Source organism: Folsomia candida, unplaced genomic scaffold, assembly GCF_002217175.1.
Source record: "Folsomia candida strain VU population unplaced genomic scaffold, ASM221717v1 Fcan01_Sc026, whole genome shotgun sequence".
Classification (NCBI taxonomy): Eukaryota; Metazoa; Arthropoda; class Collembola; order Entomobryomorpha; family Isotomidae; genus Folsomia; species Folsomia candida.
The window spans coordinates 334481-348009 of record NW_019091218.1 but is presented as its reverse complement, the minus strand read 5'-3'; the positions used below and the strand labels follow the sequence as shown (position 1 = coordinate 348009).

The 13529-nt window shown below is 40.2% G+C and overlaps 1 protein-coding gene across 1 annotated transcript; it reads right to left on the bottom strand.

Moving 5' to 3' along the window:
• Positions 1-341: 341 nt before the first annotated feature.
• On the bottom strand, positions 342-3590 carry LOC110859468. The gene is made up of 4 exons (XM_022108424.1): positions 3168-3590; positions 813-3085; positions 467-765; positions 342-424 (listed from the first exon to the last, which is right to left on the bottom strand). The coding sequence occupies exons 1-4, from the start codon at positions 3588-3590 to the stop codon at positions 342-344; spliced, it is 3078 nt and encodes a 1025-aa protein (XP_021964116.1).
• Positions 3591-13529: the final 9939 nt, after the last annotated feature.

Below are 13529 nucleotides of genomic sequence, written 5' to 3'. Positions count from 1 at the left end.
CTCCGTCTTATTATGCCGAGTTCGAAAGTAGGCGTAAATGCACTCGTGCGAAATGATACGCGAAAACTACTTGAATTGGGCTTACAAACTCAAAACGGAGCTTTATTTTACATTCACTGGCTAAATAGTGGCCCGAGTTTTACATACGACTTTGTCTTGACTTTTTGTTACACAAGCATTTTTCATCATACATACATACATATGGGAATTTCATATTCATAAAACTGTTTCATAATGTGTCATTGCCCATGCCCAATATCTCAAATCATTAATTTACATACAGTTAAAACCTTAAAATTATCAGCTAAAAATTATATCGTTATTCAAATAAGTAAAATTATTCACGGCGACAACATTCTCCCATCCGTATAATTGTTTACATTTGTACTACTTTGCGTAGTCGCCGTCTTCTCTTCGTCAACATCTAAAATGCACAATTTAGCAACAGGCCTTCGATATAAATTACCATTTGCTAATTTAATGTCTACTACCCGGATTACGTCATCTTTTCCTGGATACAGCTTGATCACTCTTCCCATTGGCCAGGTATTTCGGGGTAAATTGTCGTTCACTTCAAGAATGACGTCTCCAACTTTGATCGGCTTGGTGGTCTGGCACCACTTATGGCGTCGGAGTAGCGTGGGTCGATACTCTTTTGTCCACTTCTTCCAAAAATGATCTGCCATCACTTGGACACATCTCCATTGCTTTCTTCCAAACAAGTCGTGACGGTCGAAGGACCCAATAGGCTGCAAGTTGCTCGACCTGCTAATCAAAAAATGGTTAGGCGTTAAGCTATAACGGCGGCTTGCAATTCCATACGAGGGATTGTGAGGTGTTTGATTGGGGCGACATTTGCTTTCGCCATGACCAGGGCTGTAGTTACTTGGCTACCGTGTGCGATCCGAAAGTAAGCTACAACTCCAAACGCCTCTTCGCTTCCGTCTCCGAAGATGTGTAGCTGGTTGTCTGTCGACCGAGAGAAAGTAGGGCTGTAACATCTCGGTACCTTGAACTCTGTGATACTTTCCAATAATGTCAGCCACAGTTTCCACGCTTGATGAGTAGACGAGGGAATCTCGTCATCCCATCCTATCTCTGATATCCATGTTCTTTGCAAAATCATCTTAGCTTTGATTGTCAATGTGGATAAGAATCCGAGTGGGTCGAATACCGACATAACGAGTGAAAGTACTTCTCTCTTGGTGGGAATGCGTCTTCCTTTCATGACGTCTTCACTGACTTTGAGGTACTTCAAGCAGAATGTGAAGTTATCCTCCTCCGGCATCCAAAAGAGTCCTAAAACTCTCTCAATCTGGTCCTCCTTATTGATGTCGAGACTCTGACTTGTCTTTGACTGAAGTTCTGCAGGGATGGCCTTCATGACTTCTGGGCTATTTGATAACCAATTGCAGATATGGAATGACCCTCGGCGGTGGACCTCAAAGATGTCCTTTTGCATTTGAATTGCTTGGGCTTCCGTGTCGTAGCTATCCAATAAATCGTCCATGTAGTGGCGATGAACTATTGCTTTGTAGGCGTCGGGGAATTCTTCTTTGAATTGCTCGGCATTCTTATTTTTGGCTTCTTGGGCGCAGGCTGGTGAGCATGACGCTCCGAAAATCAGGACGCCCATCTCCATCACGTCGGGATCTCTGTCGCGATCCATTCCTCTCCAGAGGAAGCGTTGAGCAGAAGCGTCTTCCTCTCGGATTTTGATTCTGTGGAACATGTCTTTAATGTCCCCTGTGACCGCAATTCTCCTTTGGCGAAACTTGAACAGAGCACCGGGTAAGGATACCAATTTGTCTGGTCCTTGCAGGAGGTGATCATTGAGGCTTTTCCCGTATACTTTGGCGGCGGCGTCGAAAACGAAGCGGTACTTCTTGGGTTTCTTGCCGTTGTAGGCCATGAAATGCGGCAGGTAGAAAGTGCGGCTCGTTTCGATTGCGGCTTTTTCTGGCGGCAGGATTTTGGCGAATCCTTTATCTTGGTATTCCTGAATTCTCTCCACATACTGGCGTGCAAATTCTGGGTCTTGGTCCATTTTCTTCTCCATGGACTTCAGGCGTTGAAACGCGTAATTCTTGTTGAAGGGAAGTTTCACATCTTCATATCTCCAGAGCAGTCCGCTCTCCCATCCGTGCGAAACTCGTCGTATTGTCTGGTCCATAATGACTTGGGCTTTGATGTCATCTCTTGACCTTGGCTTCTCCAGATTTGGCTTGACACCTACATATTCAGTAGTGAAGAACTGCTTTACTAATTGATGTAGTGGGTCGTCTTGTTGGTCGTTGATGTGAAATGCATGATGCAATTTCTTTGGGGGTGAGGCGGTCGGCCCCACTAATGCCCATCCCATTGCTGTGCGAATTGCTGCTGGCTCTCCAAATCTTCCAATCTTCATTTCTTCAGGTAGATGCAACTCGAAATTGTCCATTCCAACGAGAATAGTTGGGACAACATTTTGATAAGTCAGGATAGGGGTTCCTTCAATGTGCGAGAATCGTTTCAGGGTTTCCTTTGTTAATGACTGGCTTGGCAGATCCAACTTGGGGACTGTTCTCACATTGCGTAACGTGTAAGATTTTCCATCTAATCTTGACACGATTTCGATATCCACTTCATACGAGTTTGGCGTGGTGGTGGTGGATTGAAATCCTTGCACCGTGAGAGGTCGTCTCCTCCCATCCACATTTAATTGCTGTCGAATTGAGTCATCTGCTGATGTGAGCGATGCATATCCATCTAGCACCATGTACATCGGCAACAATTGTCCATCTCTTCGCTTGGCGTAAATTGGAATCACGTTATAATTGATGTTGCAGTTACTCCGTCCGCTGACTGCGCTGAGAGCAACTTCCTGTTCAGATGACTGGTTTCTTTGCTGTTGCGTAATGTGGGATGATTCTTCTGAATTTCTGGCGTTTCTGTTGTGGAGTAATTGGCAGTGAGTTTGCTGGCATCCTTCTATCCCGCAGACTCGTTTGCTTCGGCATTCGTGCATACGATGACCCCTGTTGAGACACCCTATGCAACATCCCTTCTCCTTGACCATGGCCCAGCGTGTGTTCACATCGGCTTCCTTAAATTTGGGAGTGTCGCTGCCCGTGTGACCCGTTGCAGAAATGGCATTTCCGCTCAGTCCCTCTTTGATTTGATTGTGCCTGTCTGGCTTCATTCTTCTCTGTCGTGACCATGACTCGGTCATTCTTTCGGACTCCTCTCTGGTTGGCTGGCTGCCGTCGGTTGTCGTGATTTGGCTTTTCAGTCGACAATTTCTCTGTGGAGGTTCCGGGGAGTGGGCACAGTGCGTAGGCTGCTTCCACCGTTGGCTGTAACCATTTGGCAAGATGTGACAATGAGGGAAATTTCAGTTTCTTCCTCAATTTGAATTCTTCCCATTCCATAGCTTTTTGAGCAGGCAATTTCTTCACAAGTTCGTCCACAAGTGAAGGATTTGGTAGTTGCTGTTTTGCACCCAAAGATTTGATGGTGGAGACCAAGTTGTCCACACCGGTTCCGAACTTCACCCATGATTCGTAGTTGTCAGTCTTGACATTCGGAATTTGTTGTAGCTTTTGCATCATTGTCTTGATAATGATACCTGGGCGCCCGAATCTCTTCCGTAGTTTGTCGATGGCGATTCTGACTCCTCTGGGGTCGACAAGTAGGCACTGAACGAGTTCCAATGCTTCTCCCTTCAGTGATCGTTGCAGTCGGATCAAGTTTTCTCCCTCCGTGAACTGGCAGTTTGTTGTTGAACTTCAAAGGCGAGGATGAAAGCTGGCCACTCTTCAATTTTCCCGGAAAATGGGGGCAAATCTCTTCCTTGTATTTGTCTGGCGAGTATTTTCTGGGACGTGGATTGGGGTTTCATTGTTGCTGATCTGTGGGGTTGATACGGTGGAGTGTCATCATCGGACAATTCTTCTTCCGATTCTGACGTGGAGTTTTCAGAGTAAAAAACTGCATCCACATTTGCTGCCCATTTCTTGGTTGCTTTTTCCTTGTCGATTAAGGCAAGATCCTCAATAGAGCGCTTCCTCTCACTTTCTTCTTCAAGATCGGCTTTCGCTTTTCATACACTGCCCCTTTGATGATAATTTGTTTCATGGATTCGTGTGCTTCAGTAGCGATGTCGAGATCCAATTTCTTTAATGCGACTTCTTTTTCGGCTGCTCTTATTTTGGAATTGGTGTCGAGTTGCTGTTTTTGTAGCTCAGCAATCTTGACGTCGCGGTCCACGGCGGATGAATCTTGTAGCTCTTGTACTTGGACTTTTAAGCTTTCCATTTCTTTATTCAGACTCGTAACTTGAATCTCTGCTTCAGCATGCTCTTTTCTGGCCTGACGATGCTGGTCTCCGATGTCTTGTAGAGCACGGTCTTTCTTGCATTCAATTTCCATCTTCCGGACGGAACTCTTGATGCTGGATGATGCTGACTTGACGTCGACGACATCATCCTCGTTTGCTGCGGTCGGATTGGACTTTTGCGACTTGTCGCGAGTGCTCCTCCTTGTTCCATTATTTAGTGATTGTGACATCATTGTACCTCAAAAGTAATCAATAACGTCGATTTCGTCTTTTAGAATGAGATTAATTACGAATGAATTGGCATGGAACAACGTCTTGCCTGGTAGGGTACAATTGCAGATCGACTCTCCGGAGTCTTTCTGCTGTAGAGGTTGCACCGACCCCTGTTATTCGGTCGACACGTTAGCGGTCTGTCGTCAACCTTGTGGCGATTGTCCGGGTGGTTCCGGCCCTCAGATTGTCACTGTCCGTGACTTTTTGGCGATGTCCGGGTGGTTCCGGCCCTTGCAGATTTGTCACTGTCGGTGACAGGAGTGAGGAAATCCCTAGACCCTTGGGATTTTACTTCCTTCCTTCGTTTGACCCTCAACTACGGCGCGTACTCGTGTCGAATATGGATCGGCTCCACTCAGATGGACTCCAACCACTCAGCAATAGGACAACAAATATTAGCGGCGAAATTAATAGGTAAAATTGGAAACCAACTAACTTTAAGGGGTGCACTTCTCTATAGAGGTGGCACGTTCCCCATATATCCAGTCGACACTTTTCCAGGTATGTCGTCAACCTTGTAGTCGTCCTTCTCGTTCTTGAGGTCACCACAGGAGTGTCGTCCTTAGCACTTGATATCCGGTTTCACGAGACCAATGTTTTTGGGGCGTGAGCTGTCTGCTCATTGGGGGGATATCTCAGTTTGACCTCAGGAACATTATGATGGCGATGGGGGTGGCTCCGTCTTATTATGCCGAGTTCGAAAGTAGGCGTAAATGCACTCAAAACGGAGCTTTATTTTACATAGGGCGATTACTCGTAGATTGACTTATATCGACATGAGACCTTAGTTGTTTAAAAATATCGAGAAATATTTTAAAAGCTGGCTGTTAGTTTGAAGGTAAGTTTCCTCCTCCTCGGCTCGATTGGGTCTGAATTTCTTTCTTCTTTTCCCTGACTAAAACTCCTCTTTTCTTGATGCCACATCATCCTTACATTTACATTCACTGGCTAAATAGTGGCCCGAGTTTTACATACGACTTTGTCTTGACTTTTTGTTACACAAGCATTTTTCATCATACATACATACATATGGGAATTTCATATTCATAAAACTGTTTCATAATGTGTCATTGCCCATGCCCAATATCTCAAATCATTAATTTACATACAGTTAAAACCTTAAAATTATCAGCGTCTGTCCGTGCGATAATTCAAGAACGGTTTAACATACATATTGACTTTAAATTTGGGACATAAATATTTTATATAAAAACAAAGGTTGAAGGGCGCTGAAGATCACCCTGTCCGGGTGAAAGCATCATAACAGGTCATGTATGTAAGGGTCAAATTTTATACATATGTCGACTTAACAGGAAATTTAACCCCGAATTCAATTCTAACCTCCATTTGCACCTCAAAGAACACGAAATTGTTAAAACCAGTGTTTGATAACTGTTAACTGACACCCGCAGTGTTAAATTTAGCACAAATGTATTTACCCCACTAATCTTTTTAAATTGTCGGTTTCACCTCTTCTTTACATGCGTTTAAAAGTTTATTTGATTAGGTATCTATATTTTGAAAACCCGACACGGTTAAGTAAAATATAATTTGTATTAGGGGAATATATCTAAGAAACATTGTGTCTCGAGTACATAAGTACTGCAATAAAAAATGGGCCGCCTAAATGTAAAACCTCTTTTTTTAAAGTGTACCACAACTGGTAATTGTTCCGCCCTCGAATATACGTGCGACCGCTTGGACGCCACACGGATAAATTTTCCCGATTGTGATACCCAAATAAACACGTGTGGTTGTTATGCCAAAACGGTAAGGAATCCATTCACACTCGTATGACTACACTCTTAATAATCCTGTAAAGTCACGTATCTAGGTAATGAGTTCACGGTAATAAATTTGATAATAATGATTTACCAGGTAGTAAAAATTGGTCACCCTGATAGTAAAACTTTATTACCAAGCCATTATCACAGGGTACAACTTATCATTACCATTTGTGCTTTAATATTTGTGCTTATCACCAGATTATTTACATTGTACCAAAATGTTATCCTTGTCAAAAATATGCAAACCTTGAATCACCTTGCATACTCTCATGACAGAAAATGAAGTTTTTTATGAAAACAAAACCTGCTAAACCTCGTTTAAAGATATAGATTTAAAATAAATGGGTTACTGATGGCATATTTTGCTAAATTAAAAAACTGAAATCGCGTCAACATGAATTATTTATGGATGATTTTGTAACATCTAAAATTTTTGGGGAAACAAAACTTAGCCGGGCTTTGATTACAGCCGATCTCTAATTCTACATAGCCGTGCCCGTGATCCTCAGTTTTGGATTTTGGCCCCGGCTATAGATAGCGGTGTTACGGTTAGGTTACAATCGTTCTATATTTCCTATTCTTGTTTCTCTTTCAGTGCTCTGCAGATAGTGCGTGTTCTTATCTGCGTGGGAGATGCGGCATCTATGGGAAACCTCCGAACCCAAAATGCACTCAAGGGATTTGCACTTGTTCAATATAAATTGGATTTTCAAACGTATGTAATAAATAACTCGTAATTCTATGGGCCATGAGCCTTGTAAGAATTTTCTGAATAAATATTATTATTATTATATTATATTGTATAGATTGGATTGTGTTATTCTGATCAAGTTTAATCAGTTTAGTTATGTATTTACGTAGTGAAGGGAAATATGTACAACATACATGAATCTGAATAACCCGATCGGCGGATATGATGGATATTGGAGGTTGGAGGGCGAGAATTTAACATGTTGAACCTCCATGCATATTGGAGGTTTGGAGATTGGAGGGCGAGATTTTGAGATGGATATCGGATATATATCGGTGGGTGTGGTTTATGAATTGTATTTATTCGGTCGAGATCCGCTCATCAAGCTAAGAAAAATGACATACCAAATGCCATGGTTTCGTTGAAATTGAGAACCACACCCACTAGGAGTGTGGCTAATGATAATAAAACTGAAAGTCTGCATAGCTGCATCCTGTACAAATCAGAGTTCATAAATGCGACATTTTCCACACGAGGGAAAAAAAGGTCAAATAGTTCAAAGGCACGTTTCCATCATAAAATGGAAACAATAACAAATCGATATGCGTGTCATTACCATGGATGTTGTAGAGCGCTGCAATTTTCATATTCGAGAACTATTCACAATCTTATTGCCCCTCTAACTTTATTTAGAATGTTCATTATATCAGAAATCCTGACATGCGTGACAAATCTAAAATTTTCTGCCCAAATCCAACCACTCCCAACGACATAACAACTACACATACTGAAAAGACGGGCAGCATTAGGTCGAGCGAAACAGGCTTCGACTCGTGACATGTGGGTGGTTCCTTCAGATTTCCCATGCACTCCTGTACAGCCCTAAAATATGTGCCACCTGGTCGAAACACGTCTCTAAACTTATTGATTGGCAACAAGGGTGCCAATTAAACGGTCCAACGAAAATACAGTTTTATCCAAGCAAAATTAATGATATCGCCAATAATGCAATGTGCAACGAGTTTAATTTTTTCTTCCAACGAAAATGTAAAAGCATCCACCCAAATTATGTATAGATGTTTTACACACATATCCACTTTGCAATTACGAAACCTATCAGTACAGTTTGCTTAGCCCGAACCGGGATTGCTTAGTAAACCCATGTTCGTCACTCTACTTTTGTATAATATTGTGTGCTACGTAGCCTAGCACACAATTTTCAACACCAGAACATACACAGCCAGTAGTACTACTTTGCACTAATTCTTGCACTATCATCAATTATTCGTATTACAAATACTTGGCTCCAAATTCTAAAAAAAATTACTATCCCCTCCCCTTGAATACTTCCCATGACCAGCAGAGGCAGCAGAGTTTGTCCCTATAAAATTCCGAAATTCAACTCTCCCATATGCTAATCATAAGTTTTTTTTTCGACTCCATTTTAAATTTCAACTGATTATATAAACTCTTAGAAATCGGTAGGGATATGTACTATTCCACGTTGCATCGATTTTACCGATGCAAGTGTTAGTCAAAAATTGTCCACCGTCTTATAAAATCCCAAATAAACCCCAAATCATTCACTATGAACCGTAACTAATTTATGTGTGACGCACACAATTATAGCTCTAACTTTGCCTGTCAATAAATTTTTGTGAATTAAAATTTATTTGTTGGAATTTGAAAATGTTAATGATTTCATTTAAAATTATTACGCCAAAAAACTACTTACCAAAATTAATAAGAAAATGGGAATATTTAATAAAATATGCTGAACTTTCCAGTCATATTGGATTGGATGTCTGTAAAGATATTAGTAGAATAATTTCTAATTTCAGTAAAACATGACATTTAAAAAATGACACAAATCCGAATAACACAGGCCATTAGCACGACGTTTGGGATTGGTTTATTAGGTACAGTTTTGAACCGTTCTTTTTTTTAAGTTCTTCACAATTTCAAAATATTACCGAGTTAATTAACATTGTGAAAACCAACCCTGCCACAATGCCACGTTTCAATTTACAATTTAACTGTACATAACTGAGATAGAGGAGGGGATTTATTATGCTCGCCCAAATTTGACAACTATCTTATGAAACCCTAAACAATTCGCAATAACTCACTGAAAAAAACCGATTGAAACTAATTTGTTCAATTCTTCCACAATTCTTCGTTTGAAGGTACCGTAAAACCTCTATTTATAGACATACTTTAATTATAGCCGGTCACCAAATATGGCCAGGTCCAGAGACCAAGATTTCAACATTTTAGCCGGGTCCCGAATTATAGCCGGGTATCTCTAATTATGGCCTGTCTTGTCCGCTGTGTCCCCATTCAAGAAAAATGAAGCACGTTATGCTAGTCAACAAATAAGTTCAACCACTAAACTTTTTCTATTAATTTCACGTTAATAATGGGTATGGTTAGGTAAGGTTTTGTAAAAGTAGGGTCTTTTTTGTGTGATATTCTCTTGAACAATTGTGAAAAGTGATCGGTGTCGACTCACCACTACGATGAAGAACAAATACCCTCGAATTATCCTCTCGTATCATTTTAAACTCTCAAATTTTGTAATTATTGGCCTTTGTGAGAATTAATGACACCACCACCAAGTAACTAATTGTGACCACTCCGCCCCCGTTATTTTCAAGTACACGCTCACATTTTCGCCAACGAGTTAGGTAGTCATACATACATACACACACAAATTACATACAGTCATCGCATCGCCAAATCTTTACAAAAGGTGATTGGCAACAATATGTATGTATAAGCTCACTAAATCTAATAAGGCAACTCTATGGGCTCCAAATAACCCAACACGGTCAGTTTTATACATACTTAAAAGCCCGCGATTACAAATAATCAATTTTTTATTATTATTTGACTCATTACTTTTAGTTGAGTTCTTAGTTGCGACATATTCGTATGCATACTATGTAAGATCCTCACTTTAATATGCCACATGCCTATGAATAATATATTTTTAAAATAAGAGAGCTCTCAGTAAAAAAAGAGACAATGTAAATAATATTTAATTTATATGAGATGAAATCAATAATCTCCCCATCTACATAACATATGCATGTCATGAGGATATACATAAGAAGACTAAAAGCTCTAAGGAATTGGGGCCACACGAACTTTCGTTATTCAAAAGTGAGAAAAACTCTACCTTGGACGACAACAGTACATACGTTTTAGACGTGTGTATTGTGGCGAACTTTATTATAGAGCAACTTACCCAGTCTAGTCAAGAAATGCTTAATCGTAGGATTCTCTGGCATGCATCATGTAACTAAGGAATTAAGCCCCCATTTACTGCAGAGACATGTTTTCTCTACTAGCAAGAAATTTATATAAAAATGCATATTTCTTTTACTGGGCTATTGTTATCTCGGAAATAAATCTGGCTTTGGGCGATCTCCCCTGGTTTCAAGAAGTCGTAACTGCAAGACACGATCAAGGCATGAATGTAAATACTATAACATTATGAACATGTATGCATATTTGTGTCACGTTGTGGCTGGATGAGTCATCATCCAGCACCACGACGGGGCTGTCATAAACTTTTGCAGAGTTAGGCCTTTGTGTTGCACAACTTGGTGCCTGGACCCCCTATTTTTGATAATAAGCTTTGTTACAAATATATCACTTGTAGTCACCCCCACATAGGCTCCGGGTGACCATTACTGTAAGAATTGAGTACAGTATTGATTTTATGTGTACAAATATTGTGTTTAGTTTTAGTTTTTAGTTTTTTTTTCAAATTATCGTTACAATTAATCTAAATACTGGCAAATACTACAATTTTGTTCATTTAAATTTAGCATTTGCTGAAATTATATTTTTGACAGAACTCAAATTGTCACATAACATGATCCGTGCCTGGGTGCAAATCGCGTTACGGTTTACCTCCGGGAATATCAATGTTCAGATATTTTAATTCGTTCGATCGTTGTAATAATTATGAATTTATGTACGAAAATTTATTTACTAAATTTTTAAATTTCCAAAAGCACCCGATCGACTTCAGTAATGGTTGGATTTTGTAAGAGGTTTGGTGAACGACGAAAACTGGGGGAACAGTGATGCCTCCACGGTATGTTCATTGCATTTCGAGGTGGTATCTCGTAGTGTTGGCAATCGAAGACGTTTATTTCCTAACGCTTTTTCCACCTATTGTGTGCAATCGAGCCCTAACCCGGATTCTCAGAATATGGAACTTTCGGTCCAAACTCGTAAGATTAACGAACACCATTTTTACATGAAACCCTATTGATCTTGGGATTAACCTAAGGATTTTTTAACAGCTCCACATATTCGAGAACGCGGATTTGTTTCTGACCACCTTATGGTTTGCTGCCCCAACTTATCATAAATTTGACAGTTACCACAACGAAATAAAGAACCACTTGGCTAGCCCATCAACAACCCAAGCTTCCCAATCCAACGTGACCTACAGTACATTAATTTTAACACCCTGAAAGGCTAACAATGAGACTAAACATGAATTTTAATATTCTAGAAAGGAAATCTGACACTCTGGCGTCCCCACCAAGCACACCAAAACGACAAGTAAAACCAACGGTTGCCAGAGAATTATTTAGCTCCGCCGTCCCACAGCCAGCTAAGATTTACTCGAAACCAGCGTCCCAAGAAACCCTTACTATAATGCTCGTGCAATTTTTTAAGGATCAGGTTTTACTTTTATGGTAAACGAAAATTGTTAAATAAACCTCAAATTCGCCAACGTTTAAGTAAACACATTCTATTTAATGGGGACTGATTGTTTTAGATATTCGTGAAATGTATTAATGTTTATTGTCAAAAATGATAGTTTTGTCAAGTATTGAATTTATGTCGCTTTAGGTTGTACAAAACTTGAACTTAACTTTGTACTTCACAATACTTATTTCCAACCCCGCAGCACCTTTGAATATTCCTAAATTCTTTATAATAACTAATTACTCGGATAGAGGCACCAAATTCTACATAAAGCACTAAGTAATCGGGCACAAGCACCAAATCCTATAGAAGCACTATGTATTCGTACACCAGACACCAAATCGTGGCATGAGGCAACATCCCGCATAATCTCTCCCCATTCTGTCTCGCTCTTCTACCCATACAATTCCAATCCTTATAGTATTTACATTCATGGATCAAGGTGACAGCGTAATAACATTGTTTCTCGCAAAGTATCCTACAGTCCTACAGTATTTTGGAATGGAAATTTTACACCGGCCAAAGAAAATTATGACTTGGTAGTTACTGGGAAATTACATCGTACTTACAATGGAACCTTTTTTCAAGCTACACGCGATAAGCTTAGTGACTTATGCTAAAAAATCAAGCTAAAAATTAGAAATGACGTGGTACTTATCTTTCCGTTGAATGGGCACTTGGACGTCAAATATATGAGGGAAAAGTTCACAGTAGCGGCCTTTTTTTCTCAAGCGGGCGAGTAGAGAAGTAAAAATTTTCTCCTTCGAGGTCACTCCGCTCCCTTTACTCTCGCGCTAGTTTCGTTACTAGTATGCAATCAATTTCCAAAAATATACAACGAAATGTGGCAATAAAAGTAAGTCAACTTTAAAAACTATGATTTCTAAGTAATACATTAATTAATTAGACGCACTTATAATTTGAACCCATGGTCACTTTTTTATTACGCATCGGTGGATAGTATGATTTTTAAAAGCACATATAAAATTATATGAATATATACACCAATTTTCGAGCTCGTGAAATTTTGACAAAAATAATATGCATTGAATGAAGCGAGCGTGCGAGAGTGAAGTGAGCGGAGTGACCTCGAAGGAGAAAATTTTCATTTCTCCGTTCGCCCGCTTGAGAAACAACACGCCGCTACTGTGAACTTTGCCCTCAAATATTTGACCTCCGAGTGCCCATTCAACGGAAAGATAAGTACCACGTCATTTCTAATTTTTAGCTTGATTTTTAGCATAAGTCACTAAGCTTATCGCGTGTAGCTAGACAAAAACTTCCATTGTTAGTTGTATCGATAGAAAACGTTATACAAAATTGTAAATTATGTACATATGCATATTCAGTGCTCCTTGCAACGTTTTCTACTTCATTAATGTCGGATGGAGTGAAACACATGCCGTAGTCCAAACTTCACGTCACGCCTTTAATCAGAAATGCTCAGTTTTCGTTCTGCTCTACACAAATTGGGAATTGTGGAAAGAGACCCGAAACAAGTTGAGGAGGACTTTAACAGAAGATGAAGAACCTGACAATTTGCGAATCACCACAACTTTGTTGCTCAGTGGACCTTTCGATCCGCGTCCGGACAGGAAAAGTCTAACCTTATGGGAAATCTATAGCGTAATGCTGGAAGAACACCTCTACCCAGTGGAAAACGCCAAAATTGTCTTCCCCTTGGGGTATTCGGATTTCCTCTACGGGCAAGAATTATTCGAAAGGA

Bases quoted from the DNA above. Each gene is read 5' to 3' on its own strand.
- LOC110859468 (XM_022108424.1), bottom strand. From the start codon at position 3,590: ATGATGCAAAAGCTACAACAAATTCCGAATGTCAAGACTGACAACTAC. The intron at 766-812 runs GCAAGCCGCCGT...TTTGATTAGCAG, and splicing joins ACAATCCCTCGTATGGAATT to GTCGAGCAACTTGCAGCCTA. The intron at 425-466 runs GTAATTTATATC...TGTGCATTTTAG, and splicing joins AGACATTAAATTAGCAAATG to ATGTTGACGAAGAGAAGACG.